Genomic DNA, 23,327 nt, shown 5'->3' with positions numbered 1-23,327 from the left:
AATGCTGCCAGAGCTCTTTCTTGCTCAGTATGTATTGGCTTTGTTTTCCCAGATCAACTCTCCCCACAGAGCTGGAGGTGTAAACCACTGGCTTTGACTAGAGGGGACAGAAAACTTTGTCCTGCCCTCTCTCAAAAAAATCTTGTCGAGAATTTGGATTGGCTTAATCTGGGTCATGTACTCACTCTTGCAGGTGTGAAAAGAGGGGAAGAGGGTCCTGTTACCAGCATAAGTAGGTGGGAACAGAGAAAGAGTACACATTGTACTACAGAAAGAAAGACAATGTCTGTTTAAAAGTCAAGGTAATTTAAAAGAGGCTTGTTATCGAATGGAATAGAGGAGGAAGCAGTTTTAATGACTGACTTCTCCATAAATGTTGGTCAGTAACAGTGTTGCTGTTCTGGTCCCATTGTTATTTCAGTTACTGAAACTTCAGAATTATTCTCCAGCATGCCCACCATCAATGTGAAATTACTTATATCTTTATTAGCATGAAAGACTTCCATATTTATGGAAAGGTATTTCAAAGCAGGTATAGTAATTAAGACTTTAAGGTGAATTCATATTGAATTATTATCTAAAAAGAAAAGTGAGACTTCCAGTTTCCAGTTCAGCATGTAGAGGCTTGGAAGTGGCCACTCTGTCTTAACAACAAGTAAAAGGTTGAAGAAAATGAAAATTCAATAATTTATTAGATTCAAGAGAAGTAACTTCAGAGGTCAAATTGCTGTCCCAAGAATTGGAGAGACAGACAGTTGAATACACAGCATCACATTTTACCAGAGGAGAAACCCATGAGCAGAAATCTCCATGGGGAACGAGTGCTACTGGGATAGGAAAACCTAAACTGTAGTTTCTGAATTGCTGGAGGTTCAGTGTGGACCAGCCTAAGAGATAAAAAGAGAAAAAAGTCTGGTTTCAGGGGACCCAGGCATTGTGAATATCAGAGAAAAATCCCCTTATGCTTAAGGCAGGGGGAGGAGGAGAGGAACCATTCTGATAGCCACAGAATTCCATTATGTTTAAGGTCTGCCCACAAGTGAAACTATTTAACCAGAGCCTAACCTTCTGGGGTTTTATATTAGTGCCTGATCCCTCTGAGGGAAGGGAAATACCCAGCTCCAGTCAACTCTAGCCACCCTGTTCCACCTAAGGGGAAAAAAATAACTGAGAAACACTTGTGAAGTTCAGTCTATGGACACAAGCTTGTAAAAACTGAGACCTAATCATAGGAGTGTAGAATGCTTCTCCTCCCCACAAACCTCACCACCGAATTGCTAAAGTCCTGTTTACAGCAGTTCCTTTTACCCAGTACATCATGTTTGACTATCAAGAACAAAAGTCCAAGACATACTAAAAGGCAAATAATACAGTTTGAATAAATGGAACTGTCATCAAAACCAGAATCAAATATGGCAGGGGTCTTGGAATTTCCAGACCAGGAACGTAAAATGACTGGGATTAATAAGCTAAGGAATCTAATGGAAAAGGTAGACAACCAGAAAGATCAGGTGGGCAGTGTAAGCAGAGAGATGGTATGTTAGTCTCTTTCTGTTGCTTTTAACAAAACACCTGGAACTGGATGATTTATAAGGAAACAAAATGTATTGCTTACAGTTCCAGCTGGGAAGTCCAAAGTCCAGGGAACACATCTGGTGAGGGTCTTCAGTGATGGCTTTACAACAATTCAGCATTCTCACATGGCAGAAAACGGCTGAGAGAGAGAACTTGTCATATGCTCTCCTGTTAAAGCTCTCAGAACCATGCCTACAACCACATTTATTAGTCCATTCTCTAGACATGGTCCTCAGAATCTACTCACCTCTTCAAGGCCCCACCTCTCAATTATCATAATAGGATTTCCCACCCTCTTAACACTTTCACAGTGGGGACTAAGCCTCCAATACATTAAATTTTGGGAGGACACAGTTCAATCCATAATAGATGGAAAATCTAAGAGAACAATAAAGAAATGCTACAGGCCAAAAACACATGAAGAACTTTTTTGGTGGGCTTATTAATAGGTTGGACATGGCTGAGAAAAGGATATCTCTGAGCATGAAGATATCTCCATAGAAACCTTCAAAACTAAAATGTGAGGAGAAAAAAGACTGGAAAAAAAAAACAAAAACAGGACAGGGACCCTCCTCCCACAACCAGGCAAACTGCCAGTGCCACGGGACCCACTCAGGGTCCTAAGGCATGGAACCTCGGACCAGACCCCCTTCCACAACCAGGCACACCACCATCGTCACCACCAACTAGGTAAGCATGCCAAAAACATCACTTCCATGTGGGTAGCCCACTACAGCCTCCACAATAACCATGGCTGCCACAAAAGCGGCTAGATGCCACAACCACAATGCAGATGGTCTGCCAGCCTTTGGAGTGCATTGACACAAGGAGAGTCACCAGCAGAGACCAAAGAAAAGAAGAGGCTGTCTCTGTCCACAAAGCTTATTCCATAGTGACAGAAGAAGCATCTGCTCTACAGTAATACTGGGGGACCTGAACACACCTCTCAGCATTGGATAGATCATCTAGGTAACAAATCAACAGAGTAACCATTACTCTTTCAGAAGGAAAGAAGAAATCTAGGGTAATTAGAGGGGGGAGGTAGAGGGAGAGGGTAAGGGGGAGAGATTGAACAAGGGGTATAAAGAATAAGTATGATTTGTAACAATATATATGCTAGTAATATTGATTTGATCAACAAATGTCAATGTCGAATCCCCCAAATATGTATAATCAATTGATTCAATAAAAAGAAAAAAAAAAGAAAAGAATAAAAACAGAACAGAATATTCAGGAATCGTGGAAGAGCTGCAAACGGTGTAAGCAGAGAATACCAGAAAGAGAAGAAAGAAACTAACAGAAGACATATTGGGAACAAGGACTGAGAATTTCCCGAATTTAATGTCAGACATCAAACCACAGATCCAGAAAGCTCAGAGAACAACAAGAAGGTGTTTGGTGGTGTCTTTTTAGACAACACCAAAGGCATGCCCCATGAAATAAATAAATGACAAGTTGGAGTTTATTAAAATTAAAAATTTCTGCCGTGTAAGAAACTATCAAAGGAACGAAAAGACAAGCTACAGACTTGGAGAAAATATTTGCAAAAGACATATCTGATAAAAATCTGAAATATAGCCCAGCTGAAGGAGCTGCTTGGAGTCTACACAGTTGTGCTTCCGTAAAGGAGATGATACTGTACCCCACCCTCTGTGGCTCACAAGCCTTCTTCACCTTTTTAGAACTGGAACTGTTGCAGGAGGGTGTCCAGGGTAGGGGGAAGTGTAGCTGTGCCCTCACCCTCATGCTAGAACTAAAGCTGCAAATCTGCACACTCCCTTTGGGGGAATCTTAAACTACCCCTCCCAGTCCACCTGCAGACTGAGCTGAAGGGGGGCACTGCCCCTTGGGAATTGCTGTCTTAGTTGAGAAGCTGCTTGGCTGAGCTAAGCAGCTGTGTATTCCAGGGCTGAGCTGATGTAGGGCCTCACATCCCAGGGAAACAGAGCAGTGGCTGAGCTGAGACACCTTGTTCTAGGGGCCGGACAACTCTGGTACTCTGCATCCCTGCAGCTGGACCGTTACCTAGAGACTGAGCTGCTGAGAAACCCCTTCCCCCAGGGAGTGAAGTCAGCACTATGCTGCTCCCTTCCCCCCAAAGCCCGAAAAACTGCACCCCTCCATTCTGGGTTCTTGCTGCCACTGCACCTGGCCTCAGAAGACTGAGACAGTGCTGAGTCCCTCCCTTTCAGGAGCTAGAGTCACCACTACAAGGTGCCTCATCCCCAGGGAACTGAGTGACAACTGAGCCCCATTTGATGTGGTTCTCAAATTGCAGCTGTACTCTGCTCCCCAGGTCCAAACTTCCAGAGCACCCTTTTTCCCCCAGAGTCGAGCTAGTGCTGTGCTCAGCCTGCCAGGGTCAGAGTCACAGCTAACGGAGCCCAAGCTGTCAGGAGGCCCTCAGCCACAGATCCTGGTGCTGTGGGCAGTCGATATCTAACCCTGCTACAGAATGTGAACCTGTACCCCAAGTCCTAGGTACCCACAACAGGTTTGTCAGACACTGAGCCCTTAAGAGCAGAAACAATGAAACTACTCTTAGAAGAAAATAGAGAAAATGCTACACAAAATGGGAGTAGGCGGTGCTTTTTAGAACAAGACTACAAAGGCACAGGTAACTAAAGCAAAAATAGATAAATGGGACTACGTCAAACTAAAAAGCTTCTGCACAACAAAGGACACTATAAACAAAGTGAAGAGACAAGGTACAGAATGGGAGAGTCTTTGCAAACTACATATCAGACAAGGGACTAATATCTAAAGTATATAAGTAACTCAACAGCAAAACAACGAAATTAAAAAATGGGCATAGAACCCGAACAGACCTTTTTCAAAAGAAGACATACAAATGGCAAATAGGCAAATGAAAAAATGCCCAACATCAGTAATCATCAGGGAAATGCAAAATAAAATCACAACAAGATAGCTTTCTTCAGTTAGAATAGTTCTTATCAAAGAGAGAAAAATAACAAATGCTGGTAAGGATGTGGGGAAAAAGGAACTACCTCAGTGGTGGAAAACAGTATGGAGGTTCCTCGGAAAACTAAAAATTGAACTACCTATGGCCCAGCCATCCCACTACTGGGTATATACCCAAAGGAATTGAAACCAATATATCAAAGAGACATCTGCACTCCCATGTTCATTGAAACACTGTTAATACTAGCAGAGATGGAATCTACCTGAATGCCCATCAACAGATGAATGGATTAAAAAAACCTATAGTATATATGTGCAATGGAATACTATTCAGCTATAAAACAGAATGAAATCCTGTCATCTGCAGCAAACATGGGTGGAACTGGAGACCATCATTTTAAGCGAAGTAAGCCAGGCACAGAAAAACAAACACCACGTATGTGGAAGCTAAAAAACTGTGATTTTTTTTAGAAGTAGAGAGTAGAATATTGGTTACCAGAGGCTCAGGAGGAAGGGAGGGTGGGGGTGAGTGTGGTGGAGGGGACTGGTAGATTAACAGGTACAAAGCTCTTGTTTTAGTCCGTTTGGTGTTGCTATAACAGAATACGTGAAACGGTAATTTATAAAGAAGAGAGGTTTATTAGGCTTACGATTCTGGGACAGTTGTATCTGGCATGGGCCTCAGGCTGCTTCTACTCATGGTGGAAAGTGGCAGGGAGCCGGCGGGTACAAGCAGATCACATGGCGAGAGAGGAAGCAAGAGAGAGAGAGAGAGGAGGTGCCAGGGTCCTTTAAAGAAAAAGCTCTCGCAGGAACTAATAGAGCGAGAACTCACTCATTACTCCCCCCTCCTCCAGGGAGAGCATGAATCCATTCATGAGGTATCCACCCCCATGACTCAATCAGTTTCCATCACTGCCACACTGGAGATCAGATTTCCACATGAGTTTTGGAGGGGACAACACATCCAAACTCCATCAGCTAAGCTACTTACCCTAAGTGAATTAATGTACAGTATGTGCCTGTATTAAAACACCACATTGTACCCTATAAAGATGTAGAAATAAGTGTTAAAATTAAAAAATAAAAATTTAAAAGAATAAAGTACTGATACAATGCTACAGCACGGATGAACCTCTAAGACCTTATGCTCAGTGAAATGAACCAGACCCAAAAAGACAAATATTGTATTATTGCACATATATGAAGTACCTAGAAGAGTCAACAAATTCACAGAGTCAGCAGGTAGAGTAGTGGTCAACAGACTGAGGGGAAGAGGGTGTGGGAAGTTGTTTTTAATGGATGCAGAATTTCAGTGCGGATGATGGAAAAGTTCTGGAGATGGACGGTGGTGATGGTTGCACAACAGTGTGATTGCACATAACGCCACTGGACTGTACAGTTTAAAGTGGCTAAAATGGTAATTTTATGTTTTGTATATTTTATCACAATAAAAGTAAAAGTGAGTAAAATAAAGTTAAAACTTTAAAAGAAAAGAAAAAAATATATAGAGAACTCTTAAAATCTAAAAATAAGAAAACAACCTGATTAAAAACTGGACCAAAGACCTAAACAGACACTTCACCAAAGAAGATATGCAGATGGCTACGCACCTACACCACTACACACCTATCAGAATGGCCAAAATCACCACGACACACCTATTAGGATGGCCAAAATCCAGAACACTGACAAAAACTAGATGCTGACGAGGATGTGGAGCAAGAGGAATTGTCTTTCATTGCAGAAATCCATAGAATGGTACAGACACTTTGGAAGATATTTTGGTAGTTTCTTACAAATGTAAAAATACTCTTATTGGGCCAGCCATGGCTCACTTGGGAGAGTGTGGTGCTGATAACACCAAGGCCACGGGTTCGGATCCCAATATTGGGATGGTCAGTTAGCTCACTTGGGAGAGCGTGGTGCTCACAACACCAAGTCAAGGGTTAAGATCCCCGTACGGGTCATCTTAAAAAAAAATAAAATAAAAAACTCTTACCATATGTTCCAGCAGTCGCATTACATGGTATTTACTCAAAGATGCTGTAAACTTATGTCCATGCAAAAACTTGCACGTGGATGTTTATAGCAGCTTTATTTATAATTGCCAGAACTTTGAAACAACGAATATATTCTTTAGTAGGTGTATGGATAAACTGTGGTACATTCAGACAATGGAATACTATCCAGAACTAGAAAGAAATGAGCTGTCAAGCCACAAAAAGACATGGAGGAAACTTAAATGCATATTTCTAAGTGAAAGAAGGCAATCTGAAAGGCTATATACTGTATGATTCCAACCATATGACATTCCAGAAAAGGCAAAACTATGGAGACAGTAAAAAGATCGCTGGTTCCCAGGAGTGAAGGATAAACAGATGGAGTACAGAAGATTTTTAGGGTAGTGAAACTACTCTGTCTGATACCTTTACCGTGGCTACATGTTGTTATGCATGTATATAAACCCATAGAAGGTACAATAAGAGGAGCAAATGCTAATGAAAACTTTGGACTTTAGGCGATTACGATGTGTCAGTGTAGGTTCATCACTTGTCACAAATGCACCACTGTGGTGGGAGATGACAGTGGGGAAGGCCGTGCATGTGTGGTTCAGGGGGTATGTGGGATACCCCTGTAACCTTCCTCTCAACTTTGCTGTGAACCTAAAACTGCTCTAAAAAAATAAAGTCTATTTTTAAAAAAAGATACTTCTCGGCTTTGTGCTAGTGAGGCTACAGTGGAATATTGCATTCACTCATGATGCTTTTCAAAGTCCAGGATAGTGAAGAAAACCTAGACCAGGTCATGTTGGGAAGTGAAGGCTTGGGGAATACGCTGATTCTCTTCAAATAGGTGAAGGTCTCTCATGTGGACCACACTTGTTCTTTCTGGTCCTGAGGAGAGCACTAGATTTGGAGAGTAGAGGCCTCTTGCTAGTAGAAAGATAGAGGGCCTCTCCTGGTGAGTTCCCTGATTGGAATTTCATAAGCACATCTAGTGGAGGTGGTGTAATAGTGATGCTGTACGAGATATTCTACAAAGCCCCAAATAAAACAGCATTAGATATGAGTTGTCTCTCTCCTGATGGTTGAACAGTGATCACTAGTTTAAAATGATTGTCTTACAATTGTTGTAGGAGTATTGTCTTACAACACTTGTGAGGTAGAACCTGACATTCGCCTTCTGTTGGAGGTGTTCAGACAGAGGGTATGTTACTTTCACCTGCCAGGGTTCTCATAGAAGATTCTTATATTGTGGGGGAGACTTTACTAGATGACTGGTTCCCAAATCGTAATGTGCTGGGGAAGCACCTGGGAATCTTGTTGCCCAGGAGTCTGCATTTCTAACAGCCACCAGGTGAGGCCTGCTGTCGCTAGCCCACTGACCACACTTTGAGTAGCAAGGCACCAGATGACTTTCATAGAAGTTTAATACAAGACGATGTCGAATCACATAAAAAATAATCATGAGATTTAGGCTTCAACGATACATTTTGTATTCAAGTTCAACTTCTGTTTGAGCTGTTTTAACATACATGTATTCCATAAAATGTAGACTTAATTCCAAAAGTAGTTTCATTGAGTTTGTTTTAGCTGAGAATATCTACAAAAGAGGTGTTTTTTTTGTTTGTTTGTTTTTCCCCCTGTTAATTTGTGATTCTTGGTTTTGGCCTGAGGCCAGCCTGCAGCTGAAGAAGTACTCGTTTGTTTCTTCTTTGCTATTCCTTCCTTCGTTCAGAGAGTCACATACATGGAAATAGAAGTATATTTTGTCAGTCATTGCACTAGGCACTAAGAATAGAGCAGTGAACACAATGGTTAAAAATCCTCTCTCATATTCTGGTGGGGGAGAGACATACAGACAAAATGACAAGTAAAATATTTGTGTGTGAGGTGTTGATACATGCTAAAGAGAAAAATAAAGGAGGAAAGGGAATATACGGTGTTGGTGGGGAGGAATTTGCTGTTTTAGGTGGAGAGACCAGGGGTGGCCTGAAGGCAGCCAGCGAGGAGAGGAGGTGAAACCCAAAGTGGTGCAGACATCTAGGGGAGGTTGTCCAGGCAGAGGGCAGTGTGCCAGCCCCGAGGTGGGCGTGTGCCTGCTGTGCTCAAGAAGGCCTGTGTGGTTGGAGCAGAGTGATCACGGGACACTGGTGCGTGATGAAATTAGAAGGGGACCAGGGCCCAGGTCATCATGGCCTTGAAGGCCTCCATTGTTAGCTTTTAATCTGAATGAGTTGACAAGCAACTGGAGGGCTGGGGACTGACAGATGAATAGAGATCACCATTTCAGAAAGCAGTTTCACATGTTTTTCAGTTGGGAACTGAAGCAGAAAGTATGCAGGCAACAGGTGATGATGTCTATGAAAAAGAAGAAGCCATTGAAATAGACTACAGCTCTCTAAGTGAGGATTTGAAGGTAATTGAACGATGTCCATTGTTTCTAACTCATAGTAATATTGAATATATTATTTAAATATCACAGGAAGACATTTCGATGATAGAGTTTTTCTTTTTGAAGTAGATTCCCCTAATGGTTTTTGAAATATACAAAGGACAAAACAGTTTTTCTATACTCACAACACTTCTGACATGAAATATTTGGGTTTATTCCATACCAAGCAATTCTCTGATTCTCTGAATACCAACTTGGCATTCTACGATTCAGGTGAATTCCAACACTATCTGCCTGGACTTAGTATCAGATCCCACAAGTTAAGGGCTAAGTCCCACAAGACTGCTCACACTTCAGACACCAGTTACAAGTCCGGCCTCCCCTACTTCTGACCAACTGACTTCTGACCAATCGGGGGATCCCACCACCTCCTTAGGTTTGATAGTTTGCTAGAGTGATTCAGAGAACTCAGGGGAATATTTTATTTACATTTATTGGTTTATCACAAAGCAATACAACTCAAGAACAGCCAAATAGAAGAGATGCATAGGACCAGGTATGGGAGAGGGATGCAGAGTTTCCATGTCCTCTCTCATACCCCCTCCAGGTTCACCACCCTCCCAGCATCTCCATGTGTTCACCAACCCAGAAGCTGTTCAAGCCACATTATTTGGGGATTCTGTGGAAGCTTCACTATGTAGCCATGATTGAGTAAATCACTGGTCACTGGTGATTATATACTCAATCTTCAGCCTCTCTCCCCTCCCCAGAAAGGAGAGGCTGAAGTTGGTTCCTCTGGCAACCAGTCCCCATCCTCCAAGAGTCAGCTCATCAACATAAACTCTGGCTTGTTGGAAAGGGGCTTATTATGAATAATGAAAAATGCTCCTCTCACCGCTGTCACTCAGGAAATTCCAAGGGTTTTAGAAACTCTGTGCCAGGATTCAGGACAAAGACCAGAGATATATTTATTATATCACAGTATCATAAAATGGCAGGAAATAATTTACTTTTCTAATGTTTGTATCATCATGTCTCTGTGTATTCTGCAGAACACTAGTACCATGACATGTCTAGCCAAAGAAAAGTTTCTGTGGTCAGGTTGAGAAGTCCTGCAATAACAAAAGTAGCCAAATCCAGCACCCTGAACTTGCCCTATCAGTGTGCCAATGTAGTACCCCCTGTAGGTACTGGGGCTTCTCCAGAGTACCGAAGGTGATAGTGTAGCCATTGCTCCAAAGCTGCAGAGCAAAGACCTGCAATCCAGCTTCACAGTCCCTTAATTAAGCAGCTCTGGCTCATTTCTCATGAGGTCAAAATACTGCAGCCAGTCTTCGCTTTCCCCCCACAGCCACAACCTTCAGAGGAGAGAGGCTGCCTTCTGTAGTAGTGCTGTTCCAGGACTGAAGAACAGTTCTTCCTACCAAGCCCCAGTAATAGTCTTCTCATCCCAGTGGCCTAAATGGAGTCACATGTTCCTTTCTGAGCCAATCACTGTGAGGGAGGGGGCGGTAGTCTCTGCCTTAGACCAAGCAGGCCCACCCCTATCTACTACCTGGGATCTATGAGGCAGAGATGGGCCTACCTGGTCAAAAGCATGGGCTGTGATGGAAAAGAATAAGTGAGAGTGGATGCTGAGGAGCGATACCCAACACATCTTTTCACTTCATATGTTGTTAATATGTTTCATTAGATTTGCTGGACTCTTTGATTGTATTTGTGGCACCTTTTGGCAATCAGAAAGAAGTGTTTGTCTTCTCTGTAGTCTTCTATTTAGTGCTTTCTCCTTTTGCTTTTTTATTTAGAAAGTCCTTTCCCACCTCATTACTGAGTAAACATTTTCTTCCCGTTTATGGTTTTCTTTTGTTTTCATTTACCTCTTTAATTCATCTGAAATTTATTTTTGTTTATGGTATGAGTTAAGAATCTATTTTTTAAAAAGGCCCAAGTTAACTAATTTACTCACCAGCATTTTTCAAATATTCTCTTCCCAGTGATTTAAAATGTCACCTTTACCATGTATTAATTAACCCTCTTTGGGAGGTGAAGAAAGTTTTCCTGGAAGGGCATGTGACACACTTTCTCTTCCCTCCTCCCTTGAGTTTGTTCTATTCACCATTCAGGTTTCAGGCTGTCACCTGCTCTAGCTGGGCTGGATCTCTCTCTGCCCCGTAGTGCCTATGCTTGCCCTGTTAGTGGTCTTTTCACCCTGTTGTAAATGCCAGTTTATATTTCTGACTACCCTGTGAGCCCTTTAAAGGCAAAGATGACAGTTTCCCTCATCGAATCCTCAATGTCTAATTCATAGTAGATGATCAATAGTTTTATCAAAAGAGTAAAGAAAGGTGATATACAAATTGGTGCTTTTTAGCCAATTTAACAAATAAGAAGGTAAGGTGCATTCCAAGAGAGTAGCATATACAACACTAGAGCCATAAAAGAGCACAGCAGACTCAACACAGCCATCTCAGGAAGCTACAAACACTGTGGTGCGACTGCAGCTCCAGGCTCAGAGAGGGCTTCGGGGAGGTTGCTGCGCAGAGGGAGCTGGTAGGGCCAGATGGTGAAGGGCCCTGCATGTGTGCCTTGCCTTAGCAATCTGGATGTAAAAGGCATGACAATCACTGTTGTTCTTTGCCAATAATAGGCTCTACAAACTGATAAAGAAGTCGGGGCCCACCTTAGATTCCTACTGCAGCAAATAGCATCCCAGGAAGATGTTCTGTACAAGACAGCAGCCCCAAACCTACGAGCCCAGGAGAACTTAAAGACTGTCACAGACAAGTTGAAAGAATCCACAGATGGTGAAATTGCATTTAGCTGTTAATAAGATCATATTCACGGGTGTTATGATTTCTTTAAAACTTGCCAACAATCCCACACAGATTCTGCTTTTCTCTTTTTTTATTATATATATTTACCTCTGTTGTCTTAATGTGTGCTTTTAATACTGAATCACTAATTGCTTCCTTTTTGAAAAATTGTTAATTTAAAACATGTTTATTGGTTATTTTAGAACAGATTTTTTAATACCAGTAAAATTCATTAAATACTTGTTAGAACTTGTCAATATTATTTAGAAATTATCCCTATTAGAAAAAGGGCTCATCAATTGTAAAAGCCATGCCTTAATTATAATTGAGGTATTTTGAAGGTAGATTTACTGGAGACAACCAAACTCGAAATCTAATTTTAAAAGTATTTTATGCTTTAAAGTCTAAATAAGAGAAGTCCCCTCAGTGATTTCCAAAATAAAGAACATTTATTCTCTCTTAGTTTTTGAGGCCAGCAGAAAGGAAGCCAGAATGTGTAGGAAAGAGTTTGAACAGGTGAAAAAAAGAAGATACGATCTTTTCAGCCAGTGTTTTGAGCACGTCTTAATCTCAGTTGATCAAATCTACAAGAAGCTCTGCAGAAACGACAGTGCCCAAGTATGTATTTTTCACCTCAAAATACTAGTGGTAATTTTGTATTATTGACAGTGTTTTTTTTTTTTTTCTGGTGGGAAATAAACAAACACTGCCACATTATTTGAGTGACTTGCTTACAGGGCAAAGTCAATTCATGAAGATTGGTTCTCTAATGACCTGTTTTTAGATCCCATTCACTCTAGACTGGCCAACCTAGACAGAACTCTGGGCCTGTCTCTTCATCTAAAAAAGTGAATGGGTTAGATCATTTGGTTTCCAAGTTCTCTTGAGTTCTGAAATCCTGTTGTCTGGTACTAATTTGATGTTATAAAACTGTAGGTCTCTATGGTAAAGGTAGGGTCATGTAGAAGACCTAGGGAAAACAGTTGATTTGTGAAGTCGAACAGAGTAACAAGTGAGAGGGAAAGAACTAAAGGTAGGATTCGAATCCACATATGTCCCTTTAATGACAGCTTCTGTGCTGTAACCACCCACTGTATTATAAATTTCCATACTAAATACTTGTGGAATTGAGTGTGGAATAAAGATGTAGGTCAGGACTTACTACCTGCTCTGCTTTTGTTTTCTCTCTCTCTCTCTCTCTCTTTTTTTTTTTTTTAATGACTGAGATTTGGTCCTGGATCAGATATTTTGAATTTCAACTGAAAATAACATACTAATTTTCAGTAAAGTAAGATTAAAATAAACCCATTAACTCCTTGAGAACAGGAATCATCTCTTTATTAACAGTGCCTGACCCACAACTGACATTCAATAAATATTTGATAAATAAACCAGTGAGTGAATTGAATACTTTTTTTTTTTTTTTTTTTTTTAAGACAAAGGCATATGCTGCAGAGGTTTGAATGGCTGTCTGGTGGCAAGGCCTGATCCTTGTACATGTTAGGATGTTTTCCCTCTTTCCTCTACCCAGACAACCCTGTTGCCTGTGATTACGTGTAGAACTAAATCCATTACTTACAGGCATTGATATTTTTACATCAAAATTGCGGAAAACCTTGGGCTGGCCAGTTGGCTCACTTGGGAGAGCGTGGTGCTGACAACAGAAAGTCAAGGGTTAAGATCCCCTTACCGGTCATCTTTAATTTTTTTTTTTAATTGAGGAAAACCTAACCAATAGAATGTTTCGCATTTAAACTCTGTGGCAACCCCAAGTTGAAATTTACTGGTTGCTTTTCTAATGTTGCTAAATAACTAAAATGCATTTCAGGCACTTCTTAGCCCGGAGAACCCTGAAGAACCTTACTTGGAGGGAATTAGCTATAACTGCATAGCACCAGGGAAACGATTTATGCCGATGGACAATTTGTCGGGGGGAGAAAAGTGTGTGGCAGCTTTGGCTCTCCTGTTTGCTGTGCACAGGTAAGGCCACAACAAGCTAATCAGTTTTGTGTAAGGGCAGAAACCAAGCAGACCATCTTATAAAAGACGTATTGACTATTTGTCTTCATTAATATTTACTAATGTGATATGAAACTCTTCTTCAGCCAGACAATTCAAGTTATGCTTTAGGCCTGCAACAATGTAGACAGCAAATCTAAGAGAGAGTTCAGTCTCTGACAGATTTTTATTCAGTTTCTGTTATCAATAGTTGCTATATTCCAGCTTTATAGAAAAGAAAGAAAAATATTTTGAATGGCCAAATGTGACATCAGGATTGCCAGGAAACAAAAACAACAAACAAAAAGTCCAACTTGTACATTATTTTCCTAGTCCATATTCAGAGATCTGCTGTTTAGTAAAGAATGGTAAGATAAGTATTTCTTTCAAAAAGTATTTAACCTCCTTATTTCCTCTGATGATGGTGATACTGTTTCTTTGTAAAATAAATCAAGAAACAAAAAGTTAACTAAAATTAAGGCAAATAATAGCTTTCACCATTCACAGCATTAGACGAAGATCTGAGCCGTAGACGATGCTGCCTCTCTATTTCCATGACCAGGAACATATACAGGAGTGTGACAACCATTCTTCACTGGTCTCAAGAAGGAAAAGGAATAGGTCACCACAGGAAAGGGAGAAAAGACCGTTATGGCAGGGGGACTCTGGGAGAGCAGGAGGCAGGTCCTGAACAAGGAATCTTGGCAGAATAAGACCGTCACTAGGTGGCGCCCCCATCCACTTATTAAACAATATTTAATAACTCTTTACTGTGCGCCAGGTGCTATTGCAGACACTGGGGAGACAGCTGCGAACAAAACCAAATGCCTGCCTCAGAGATACTTCATTTTAGTTGGGGAAGACAGATAATAAATCGGCTATATTAGTAAACTAATTCTCTTATATAGAGAATATTAGAAAATCACAAGTCCTATAGAGGGAAAAAAAAAAAAAAAGTAGGAAATGGAGATAGTGAGTAGCATAGAAGGGTTTGAGGTATTAAAGAGTTTCAGGAAGGCCTGTTTGAAAAGGTAACATTTGAGCAGTGATTTGAAGGAATTATGGGAGCAAGTTGTACATAGCTACGGGAAGAATGTTCTAGATGTGAGGAGCAGCAAGTGCCAAGGCCCTGAGGCCAGAGTGAGCCTGGCATGTGTGAAGATAGGCTTTATGCAGCACTGGCAGACACAAGGTTTGAAAACTATTGTGACAAGGTGAAAGATGGTGATGGGTAGGACCAGGATGAGAACAGAAGTTTGAGCTGGCAGAACTTACTAACAGACAGGGCGTGGAGTGTGAAGGACTCAGATGACTCCATGGATTTTGGCCTAATCAACTAGAGTGATAAGAGCTGCCAGTAAGAGGCAGCTTACTACAAGAGGGAGTAGTTTTGGAAGGGCAGGTAAGGAGTTTGATTTTGGATGAGTGTGAGATGTTTGTTAGACCCCGATGAGGAATTGTTGAGTAAGCAGCTGGACATGTGAGGCAAGAGTTCAGAACGATTGGTAGAAGTACTGGGAGCTGTCAGTATTTCGATGGTATTTAAAAATTTGAGACCAGATGAAATCACCAAGGGAGTTAATTAGAGACCAGAGAGCACTAAACCCTGAGCCCTGAGGGCACGGCCATGTTCAAGGTCAGAGAGATGAAGTGTTAGCAGAAGAGATGCAGAGGGAGCAGTGGGTGAGGGCAGCAGACTGTGTCATCCTAGTGTTTCAAGGAGCAGGGATGACTGAGTATTCCTTGCATAGGTCGCACAGGATGAGCACTGGATTTAGCAGCATAAAGGTCATTGATTACCTAGACAAAAGTATCCAAAAGGATGTGTCTTATTCTGAATAATGTTGTTAATGCTTTCCTCCAGGTCTTTGTAAAACAGATAGAAAATTGTAACTTGCTTTACTGTTTTTTTCTAGTTTTCGGCCTGCTCCATTCTTTGTTTTAGATGAAGTGGACGCAGTCCTGGACAATACTAATATTGGCAAAGTAAGTTTCTTTCTGCTTTTAATTTTCAATACAATATCTATAATTGCAGTCAGAAGGCAGTTTACCTTGACCAAACGGGGTTGTGGGACAAGCAATGATAATTGCTGAATAAAAATCAATACTTTAAAAATCTGAGTTAAATATCTAAAAACAAGGTGATTGTTTTCATTATAGATTTAGGGGTCCCTCAAGATTTGATAGGAAATCAACACAGAAGTCAGATGAGGATCACTGTGCTCTATCAACAGCATTACTACCGCCAGAACTTGCTTCTCCCAAATCTAGATATTGAGAACTAGAGGGCAGCTAATAGCAGGGCACAGGGTTTATCTCATGGACCAAATTAGTTGTTTAATAAAGTCTGTGAATAGCAGCACTAAATAAAATTCTACCTCCCCAATTTTATCAAAACTTACTTGGGCGTGATCCTGTTTTCAGTATTTGAGACAGTGAGGGAGCTAAGGTAACAGTTTAACTTGCCAGTGAAATTTTAGGCAGCATTCGAAGACCAATGGGTTGATTATACAGAGCCACCTAAAGACCCAGGCTCGCAGCTCACACAGCTTGACTGTAATTAGATTGAATCTGGGAAAGGAGAATGGGGTCAGCCATGGAACATGAACAAAGGACAAAGGCAGACCCTGGCAGTGCCCATCACTGCCCAAAGCAGGGACAGCTCCAACCTGCAGACTTGCAGTATCATGGTCCTACTGCCAGGGCCATCCATTTTTGGAGGTGGATAAATTAGACTGTCCTGATTCTGATTCCAGGCCCACCCACCTTCCAGACTGGGCTTTGCATTTATGGCTGCTTACAAGAAGGCTGTCCTGGTCATGCTGGCAGATACAGTTCTCATTACTTACTTGTAAATTGGCATTCTGTTTTATAACCTAGTTTTGTGAGCTTGGCTATTTTCCATCTTAGGGTGCTGCCCAGTGGGTTCTGTGCCTCTGAAGCTGACCTCCGTGATTTCTTTCTCTGTTGATTCACTCCTGAGATGCCTGGGCGAGTCACGGGGCATTGCCAAGCTGCAGCCTGAGATCCCTTCTTATGGCATGAATGTAGTCTCTCAGCATTTCCCAAGTTGTATTCACCTAACTCAAATCTTTCTAGGACTCTCCTTTTTAAAAATGGCACAGGATACACAAGGATACCACATGAACTCCACACCACACAAAAAGTCTATGCCAGAAACTTCATGGTAACTGGGGGAAGAAGAAAACATGAGCAAGAGAAAGTCCTGGTTTGTCTCTCTTGAATGACAGCAGTCTGCATCAGCTGACTGGACTCCATGGCCTGACCCATTTAGGAGAAATCTCCCCTTAGAAGGTTAATTTTGGTACTTTGTATCCCATATTCTGTGGAGCAGGAAATCTTTGTGGACTGCTGCTTTTATTTTTTGGTTGCATTTAAGGTATCCACATCTTTTAGCAAAATTTAGATGTTCACATTGGTGACATCTCCAGGGACTAGGCCTTACTTAAGACTCCCATTAGCACCTATCCTATGTATTAAAACCTCTTAGTTTCCATTATCCCTTTGAGATTTATGATCCTGACACTCCGTTGCTGAATTGAGTGTGAGCGCTTATGTACTATGAGCAACTATGAAGCAGCCTCCACTCCTCCTTGTGATCAGGGTGCCCGACTTTTATAATAGGTAACTCTCCAAGCAAAATGCATGCCGTACATCTTTGCATTCTCTCTCCTCTTCTTTTCCTATCACTACCCCAAGCCTTTTTTTCAGCCCTGCATCATAGTAGCTACGATTAGTTAGTTGCCTCTAATGCTGGAGTTCCTTCTGTGAATTCAGCCTCTTTCCCGAGAACAGTTTCCTTCCTCGCTCATCATTCACCTTAGCTCATGACTCACTCCTCAAATGAAACTGCTGTTCCTGCTTCCAAAGCTTGTTTCCAGTGTCTGGGATGCAGCCAGGACCGATACACACACAGACCCACTCCAGGCGTCAGAGAGGTCTAGGGAGGGGGCAAGTATCATTAGACTGTTGCTCCTGGGAGTCTAAGTTCTTCTCTGTCGTTCTCCAAGCTGTAAGTAGTTTGTTCACTGAGGCTCATTTCTGTCCATTATATTTTGCTCATATTCTCGTTTCCTTTTGGAATTGAGCTTCCTGAAGGAGCCGAAGTTCACCTCTAACAAAATGACTGGATTATGGATACGTACTGAATTGCTGTGTATTTCCCATCTTCAGGGTTTGAGTTGGCAAAATAGGACGTTGGAAGTTTAAATACCAGTTCTTCTTCACTCATAAAATGTCTCATTATAAAGGCTGATTCACATGACAGTATCTCAAGTTAGAGCTGTATTCTTTAAAATATTCAAGTTTAAAAAAAATATATTCTTAAAGTTTTAGATCACAGGTTTAATGAAGTTTATTTTTTTTTACTTACCTCTTATATTTTAGAATCTAAACTATTTCCATGTCTGCAATTGTGGTGGATTTACTGAATTACCAGAGAGGCAAGTGAGTGCCTTATCACCTAAAATGGGCAGACTCAGAGACATGCAGAATCACTGTCCCCAAAGTCCAAACAAGGCCTTTCCTTGCTGACAAAATATGTGCTTTTTATTTCCACCCAGGTATCAAGTTACATCAAAGAGCAGACTCAAGAACAGTGTCAGATGATCATCATTTCCTTAAAAGAAGAGTTCTATTCCAGAGCTAATGCGCTAATAGGCGTCTATCCAGTGGTAAAGCTCAATTACGGGGAGAGGAGAAACTGCTGTAAACCCACCTTAGTACTCCTATAGCTGCAGGCCTTTCCTTTTATAACTAAAAGTTCCAAATGAAGTTTGCAGATACCGTTTGACTTCTGCAGTAAATAAATATAGGCTGAAATGATTTTTTAATCAAATAAGACACAAAAGTAACTATTCAGTTATTTACCTATGACGGTACACGGAGATTTAAGATATATCCTAAGTGAAAGAAACAAATTGAAAATTACAGAATAGTAATAGTTTTGTTTCGTAAAATAATAGTACACATTAACTTACAGAGAGTAACCTGTTAATATTATAGTTCATATTTCTGTCATGTTTGAATGTTTGAAGCAAAAACAAATTCACCGTGGTAGAGCAAAGAACCATTTATCTTCCAAAAGTATCACAGGAAAAAACAAAAGAACCAACTACAAGTTCCAGGTTGATAGTAACTTTTAGCCTGTGAATACACCTTTCTTAAGCCATCCACAATACTTACCTGAGCTAATGGAGAGCAGCAACTAATTGAAATCATTTGGTTTTGGGGCAGTTGGGTTTACTTCCTGAGTTTCCCTTTAAGCTAAGATAAAAATTAATTTACAGAATGTTAGGGAACCACCTGGAAATATGCCATGTGAGATATGGAAAATCTCATACCAGATAATATTTTAAAAAACAAGTGATATAAATGCAGATAATTGATACCTTTTTAGGTACAAAGAGTTTCCTTTTTAATGTGAATCCAGACTCATAATAGCTCTTATTTTACTTTAATAGTATTTTTCCCTATTATGGGGACTGGCTTTTAACTGTCTTTTCTCCATTTCAGTATGACGACTGCATGTTCAGCCGAGTTTTGACCCTAGATCTTTCTCAGTATCCAGAACCTGAAGGCCAACAAAGCAGCAAGAGACATGGAGACGCCCATTAGAAACTAGAGTGCCCTTGAGCACCTGCCAGCTCGAAGAGCAAACAGGACAGTCCTATAGTGGTCAGGTTAATCGTTGTTTAGTTCCCATTCTGAAACTCAAACAGCTCTTGAATAACAAACTTCTGGAGCAAGCAGGACCAACCTGGTGTGCCGTTTAAGGAAAAATCTGAGTTGTTCTAGCTAGAGGCTGTGAGCTCATTTCAGTGAAGGAGTGTTCAGGCCCCACTGCAGTAGGGAAAGTTTTCTACCCGAGTCAGCATTGAATGAGCTTAAATTGGGGGGGAAAAAAGTATAATTTTCTACCATAATTTTAACTTCTGTATTGAAACAAGCTAGACAGAAGAACTTTGAATTCTGTATCATCTTCACTTTGGTCTTGCCTTGCACCTGTAAGTAATATTTAAGGGAAATTCTTTGTTTTTAAATGTACTAGTTATAGGGCAGTTAATAAATATTGTTGAACCTAGTTTTATGGAAAATTGTTTCAGAGGAACTATACGTCCATATTGAAAACATTAATAAAAAGTAAAGTCTTATTTAAAATGTCTCCAATGTACTATTTTAGAAGTCAAAGAAAATTTTAATGGTGAAACAATTACATCTGCTTCAATGCAATCGAAATTTTTCTAAATATAATTTCTATTAAGGAAAACTTGAAGAATACAGGCTTTCTCTAGTAACAGCTGACTTTTCCACTTACACACATTGTTATGTGTAGGAAGGAAAGTCGCACTTTTCAGCAGTAATTCATTTCCATTTCAAAATAGAGCAAGAAGATTCTGAGGTGGTCTTCTACTTAAGACTGCTTTGGGGCCAAGTGCTCACCAAGGAACAGCCTCCTGAGATAACAGAATCACTTTTGAACAGCACTATTTCATGCAACAAGAATGCACTCTGTGCCTAAGAACTAGGTTAAGTCACAAAAAGACTCGCTGCCTGCCCTGAGGGAGCCTCCAGTACAGTGAGAGCGACTTTCTCAATTGTAGGTAGCAGAAGCCAGTTTGTCCTCCTTTGTTCTTTTTTTTTAGTACTGGCACTACCATCAAAGTCATCTACTACTACTTCTATCTTGAAAGCCATCAACTTTTCACATTAAAATTGTCCCTTTCAATGCTGCATGAGCTCAGTGCAGCCCCATATCTCTTGCCTGGGCTTTTCTCACTCTTTCATAACTTTGACTCTTAGAGTCACAGTGATCCTTCCAAATACAGTCAGTTCTGTTATAACACAGCATGCCTACATTCCTGAAAACCACTGTGCTATGCAAAAGCACACAATAAAAGCCAAAGAGCTATGGAAATAGAAGTTTGGGGTACCATGCTCAAAAACAACAACAAAAAAGATAGGAACCTAATAAAATAACACCCAGTTATGCACACATTAAATAGTTAAGAAATATGCAAATACTACAATTAATGTGACACTTTATCTTGAAAAGGACCAGAAGTCTGCTTGTGGAACTGGGTGTCACTAGGGGTGGAAGGAGGGTTGTCTAGGGATCTGAGTCTGGGCAGTGTGAATTCGGTGCATTCTCCCACAGCTCCCTGCAGCTGGGTGGGGTTTACCACATTCATCTAGTGCAGGGTTCAGCAAACTTCTTGAAGGGCCACAGTAGATACATGAGGCTTTGGTGAGGCAGCATGGAAGCTCCTAAGTAGATATTTGTATAACTACTTAGCACATATATACACAAATATGTATGTTATAAATAACAACTGTTCTAGCTTGAGGCAATGAACAGGACCATACTTTGTTGCCCCTTGACCTAGTGTTCTTCACTGAGAAAATAATACGTAGGAAGTGCATCATGCTCAAATTGCATCTAATATATCAATCATGTTGGAATAAACCAGCCTTATAAAACAAGCATTACAACAAAACTTACTGTATTCATTTATTACAGCAAAATATCCTCAGATCCTTCAGCATGGCCCTCAAAGCTTTTCTAAAAAATGGGCTCTAATTTACTTTTCTAGTTCTATATCTTATTCCACAGCATCTTCTGTGCTTGTAACTTTGCTATACCCTGGCCAACTTTCAGATCCAGATATCTGCCTGATTGCATTTTGTAATTGTCTTAAAAAAACAATTTTAATGTTTGCTTTTTAAACAATTTAAACACGCTCAAGTAATCATTTACTTGATTTCACAACCAAGTGGCAACTCAAGCTAAAAATTCTCTTTATATTATACCAAGCCATGTTAAAACTAAAGAAAAGTTGAGCACATAGGATTGAAGTTAAAATTGTATTTTTGACCAGAGTGATAAATAAGATTTGTTTTTTATACTTCAAACAGAAAAAAAAATGAAAGGGTTTCAGTAGGTCTCTGGCTTCTTTCTTATTCCCTTTATGCCTCAACCTTACATTTCTTGTTCTTGACTTTCTCTGTACCTGTGGGAGCTGCAACGCCATCAGCTAGGAGTGTCACAAGACTTGACAAGAAATGTCATATCAAAGATAGGCAGCCGCAAACCAAACCAAGCAGGGCTTGTTTCCAAAGAGAATCCTTCATTTTAAGACCTCTCACTGCACCACCGCACGAGCCCCTGCCACAGTCACAGTCAGAGAAATCCCCTGGCACAAGCAGCGCACCCAGGATGGCTGTTTCTATGTGGGTAAACCCTGAAAACGTTTAAAGTGCTGCAGGCCATTTACAAATTTTGCAAATCCCCTTGATATGGGCCATGGGAAGAAAACTGTAAGAGATAAGAACAGAAAGGTCAGACCTTGCCCCACAGAGTAAAGATTTGGAAAGTTTGGAATTTATAATCTAATTAAAGTTTAAAACGTGATCTTGTGCCCCACTTGTACTTTCTCAATTATGGGTCGTACAATGGACTTGTACAACACTAAACTGTACTTCATTGAAAAGGCTTTCTGTCGCTTTGCACTTCACACTTGTTAGCAACACAGGTAGACCCTGCCATTTCTTTGGAACAGGAGTTACTAAAATGGCATAATTCCAAAGAAGCTCTGTTGAGCTAGTCATTCTTTTTAAAAACATACCCTTCTCACTAGTCGATTCAGTGCCTGGAGTATCCATACATTCTTTACTATTAAACAATGAAACAAACATACCTTTAAAATACCTTCTATGGTAACAGATGTTTCCACATAGAAATTATAACATGTAAGCCTAGTTCTTATTTTCTCTTTGTCAACTTCTGTTGCTTGGACAGTCTTCACAGTCTCCTTCCTTTTATTAAGAAAATAGCACCTTGATGCAAGAGAGCATGTCAAATGGGAGTCAGGAATACCCAGTACATCCTTTCCCATCGATTTTGGTCCCTGAGTTAGCTGTGAATCAGTTATTACAAAGTGTACCTGAAGTGTGTACGCGTCAGCCCCCATTGTAGTTAAATACATACAATGGAGCTCTTTCACCCAGCCTTGAGGGCCATAGCCTCAAATTGCTCTCTGGGAGTAGGTGATGCTTTAGAATTGAGATCCCTGTGGAGTTCTCTGTACACTCTTCATCGTTTGGGCATGGCACTATGCTTACAGAAAGCTGGTTTCCTTTTTTTTTCTTTCTTTCTTTCTTTCTTTTTTTTTTTCTTTTTCTTTTTTCTTTTTTTTTTTTTGAGAAGGCTGGTTTTCAAGTTTAAGGTTTTACTGGTTTTAAAGATTTCAAGATCCTCCAGCATCATCTGTCTAAACAAAATAAAGGAATACCAAAATGTTAAAATTCAGCTACAAAAAGAATTTGCAATGAGATTTCCATTTCAGAAACTGCTTTACAATTTTCTTTTCTTTATAAATTGTAAAAAAAAAGAAGAAAGAAAAGCCCTTCTGAAAGCCCCTTCATGCTGGATACAGTAGCCGCTGTCTAGAAGTGGCCTTGCAGAGTTACAAATACCATCAGGGGAACAGATAAAATATGACATTAGGTTGACAAAGATCTGTGGAAATCTCAACCCATGACCATGAATGCTGTTTCCCTTCTCACAGAGTGAGGTTGGGGAACTTCCAACACATTCAGTGG

General features: G+C 40.6%; 1 protein-coding gene across 1 annotated transcript in view; it reads left to right on the top strand.

Moving 5' to 3' along the window:
• LOC134368535 (structural maintenance of chromosomes protein 1B-like) overlaps positions 1–19,343 on the top strand; it is a 74,560-nt gene extending 55,217 nt beyond the window's left edge. Inside the window, exons 19-25 of the mRNA XM_063084971.1 lie at positions 8,818–8,919; positions 11,543–11,699; positions 12,172–12,326; positions 13,537–13,688; positions 15,623–15,692; positions 18,290–18,400; positions 19,242–19,343. Of these exons, the coding sequence (XP_062941041.1) occupies positions 8,818–8,919; positions 11,543–11,699; positions 12,172–12,326; positions 13,537–13,688; positions 15,623–15,692; positions 18,290–18,400; positions 19,242–19,343 (849 nt within the window). The remainder of the gene's footprint in view (positions 1–8,817; positions 8,920–11,542; positions 11,700–12,171; positions 12,327–13,536; positions 13,689–15,622; positions 15,693–18,289; positions 18,401–19,241) is intronic.
• Positions 19,344–23,327: the final 3,984 nt, after the last annotated feature.

This window comes from Cynocephalus volans, chromosome X, assembly GCF_027409185.1.
Source record: "Cynocephalus volans isolate mCynVol1 chromosome X, mCynVol1.pri, whole genome shotgun sequence".
In the NCBI taxonomy this organism is placed as follows: Eukaryota; Metazoa; Chordata; class Mammalia; order Dermoptera; family Cynocephalidae; genus Cynocephalus; species Cynocephalus volans.
This window is presented reverse-complemented; position numbering and strand designations above follow the sequence as displayed.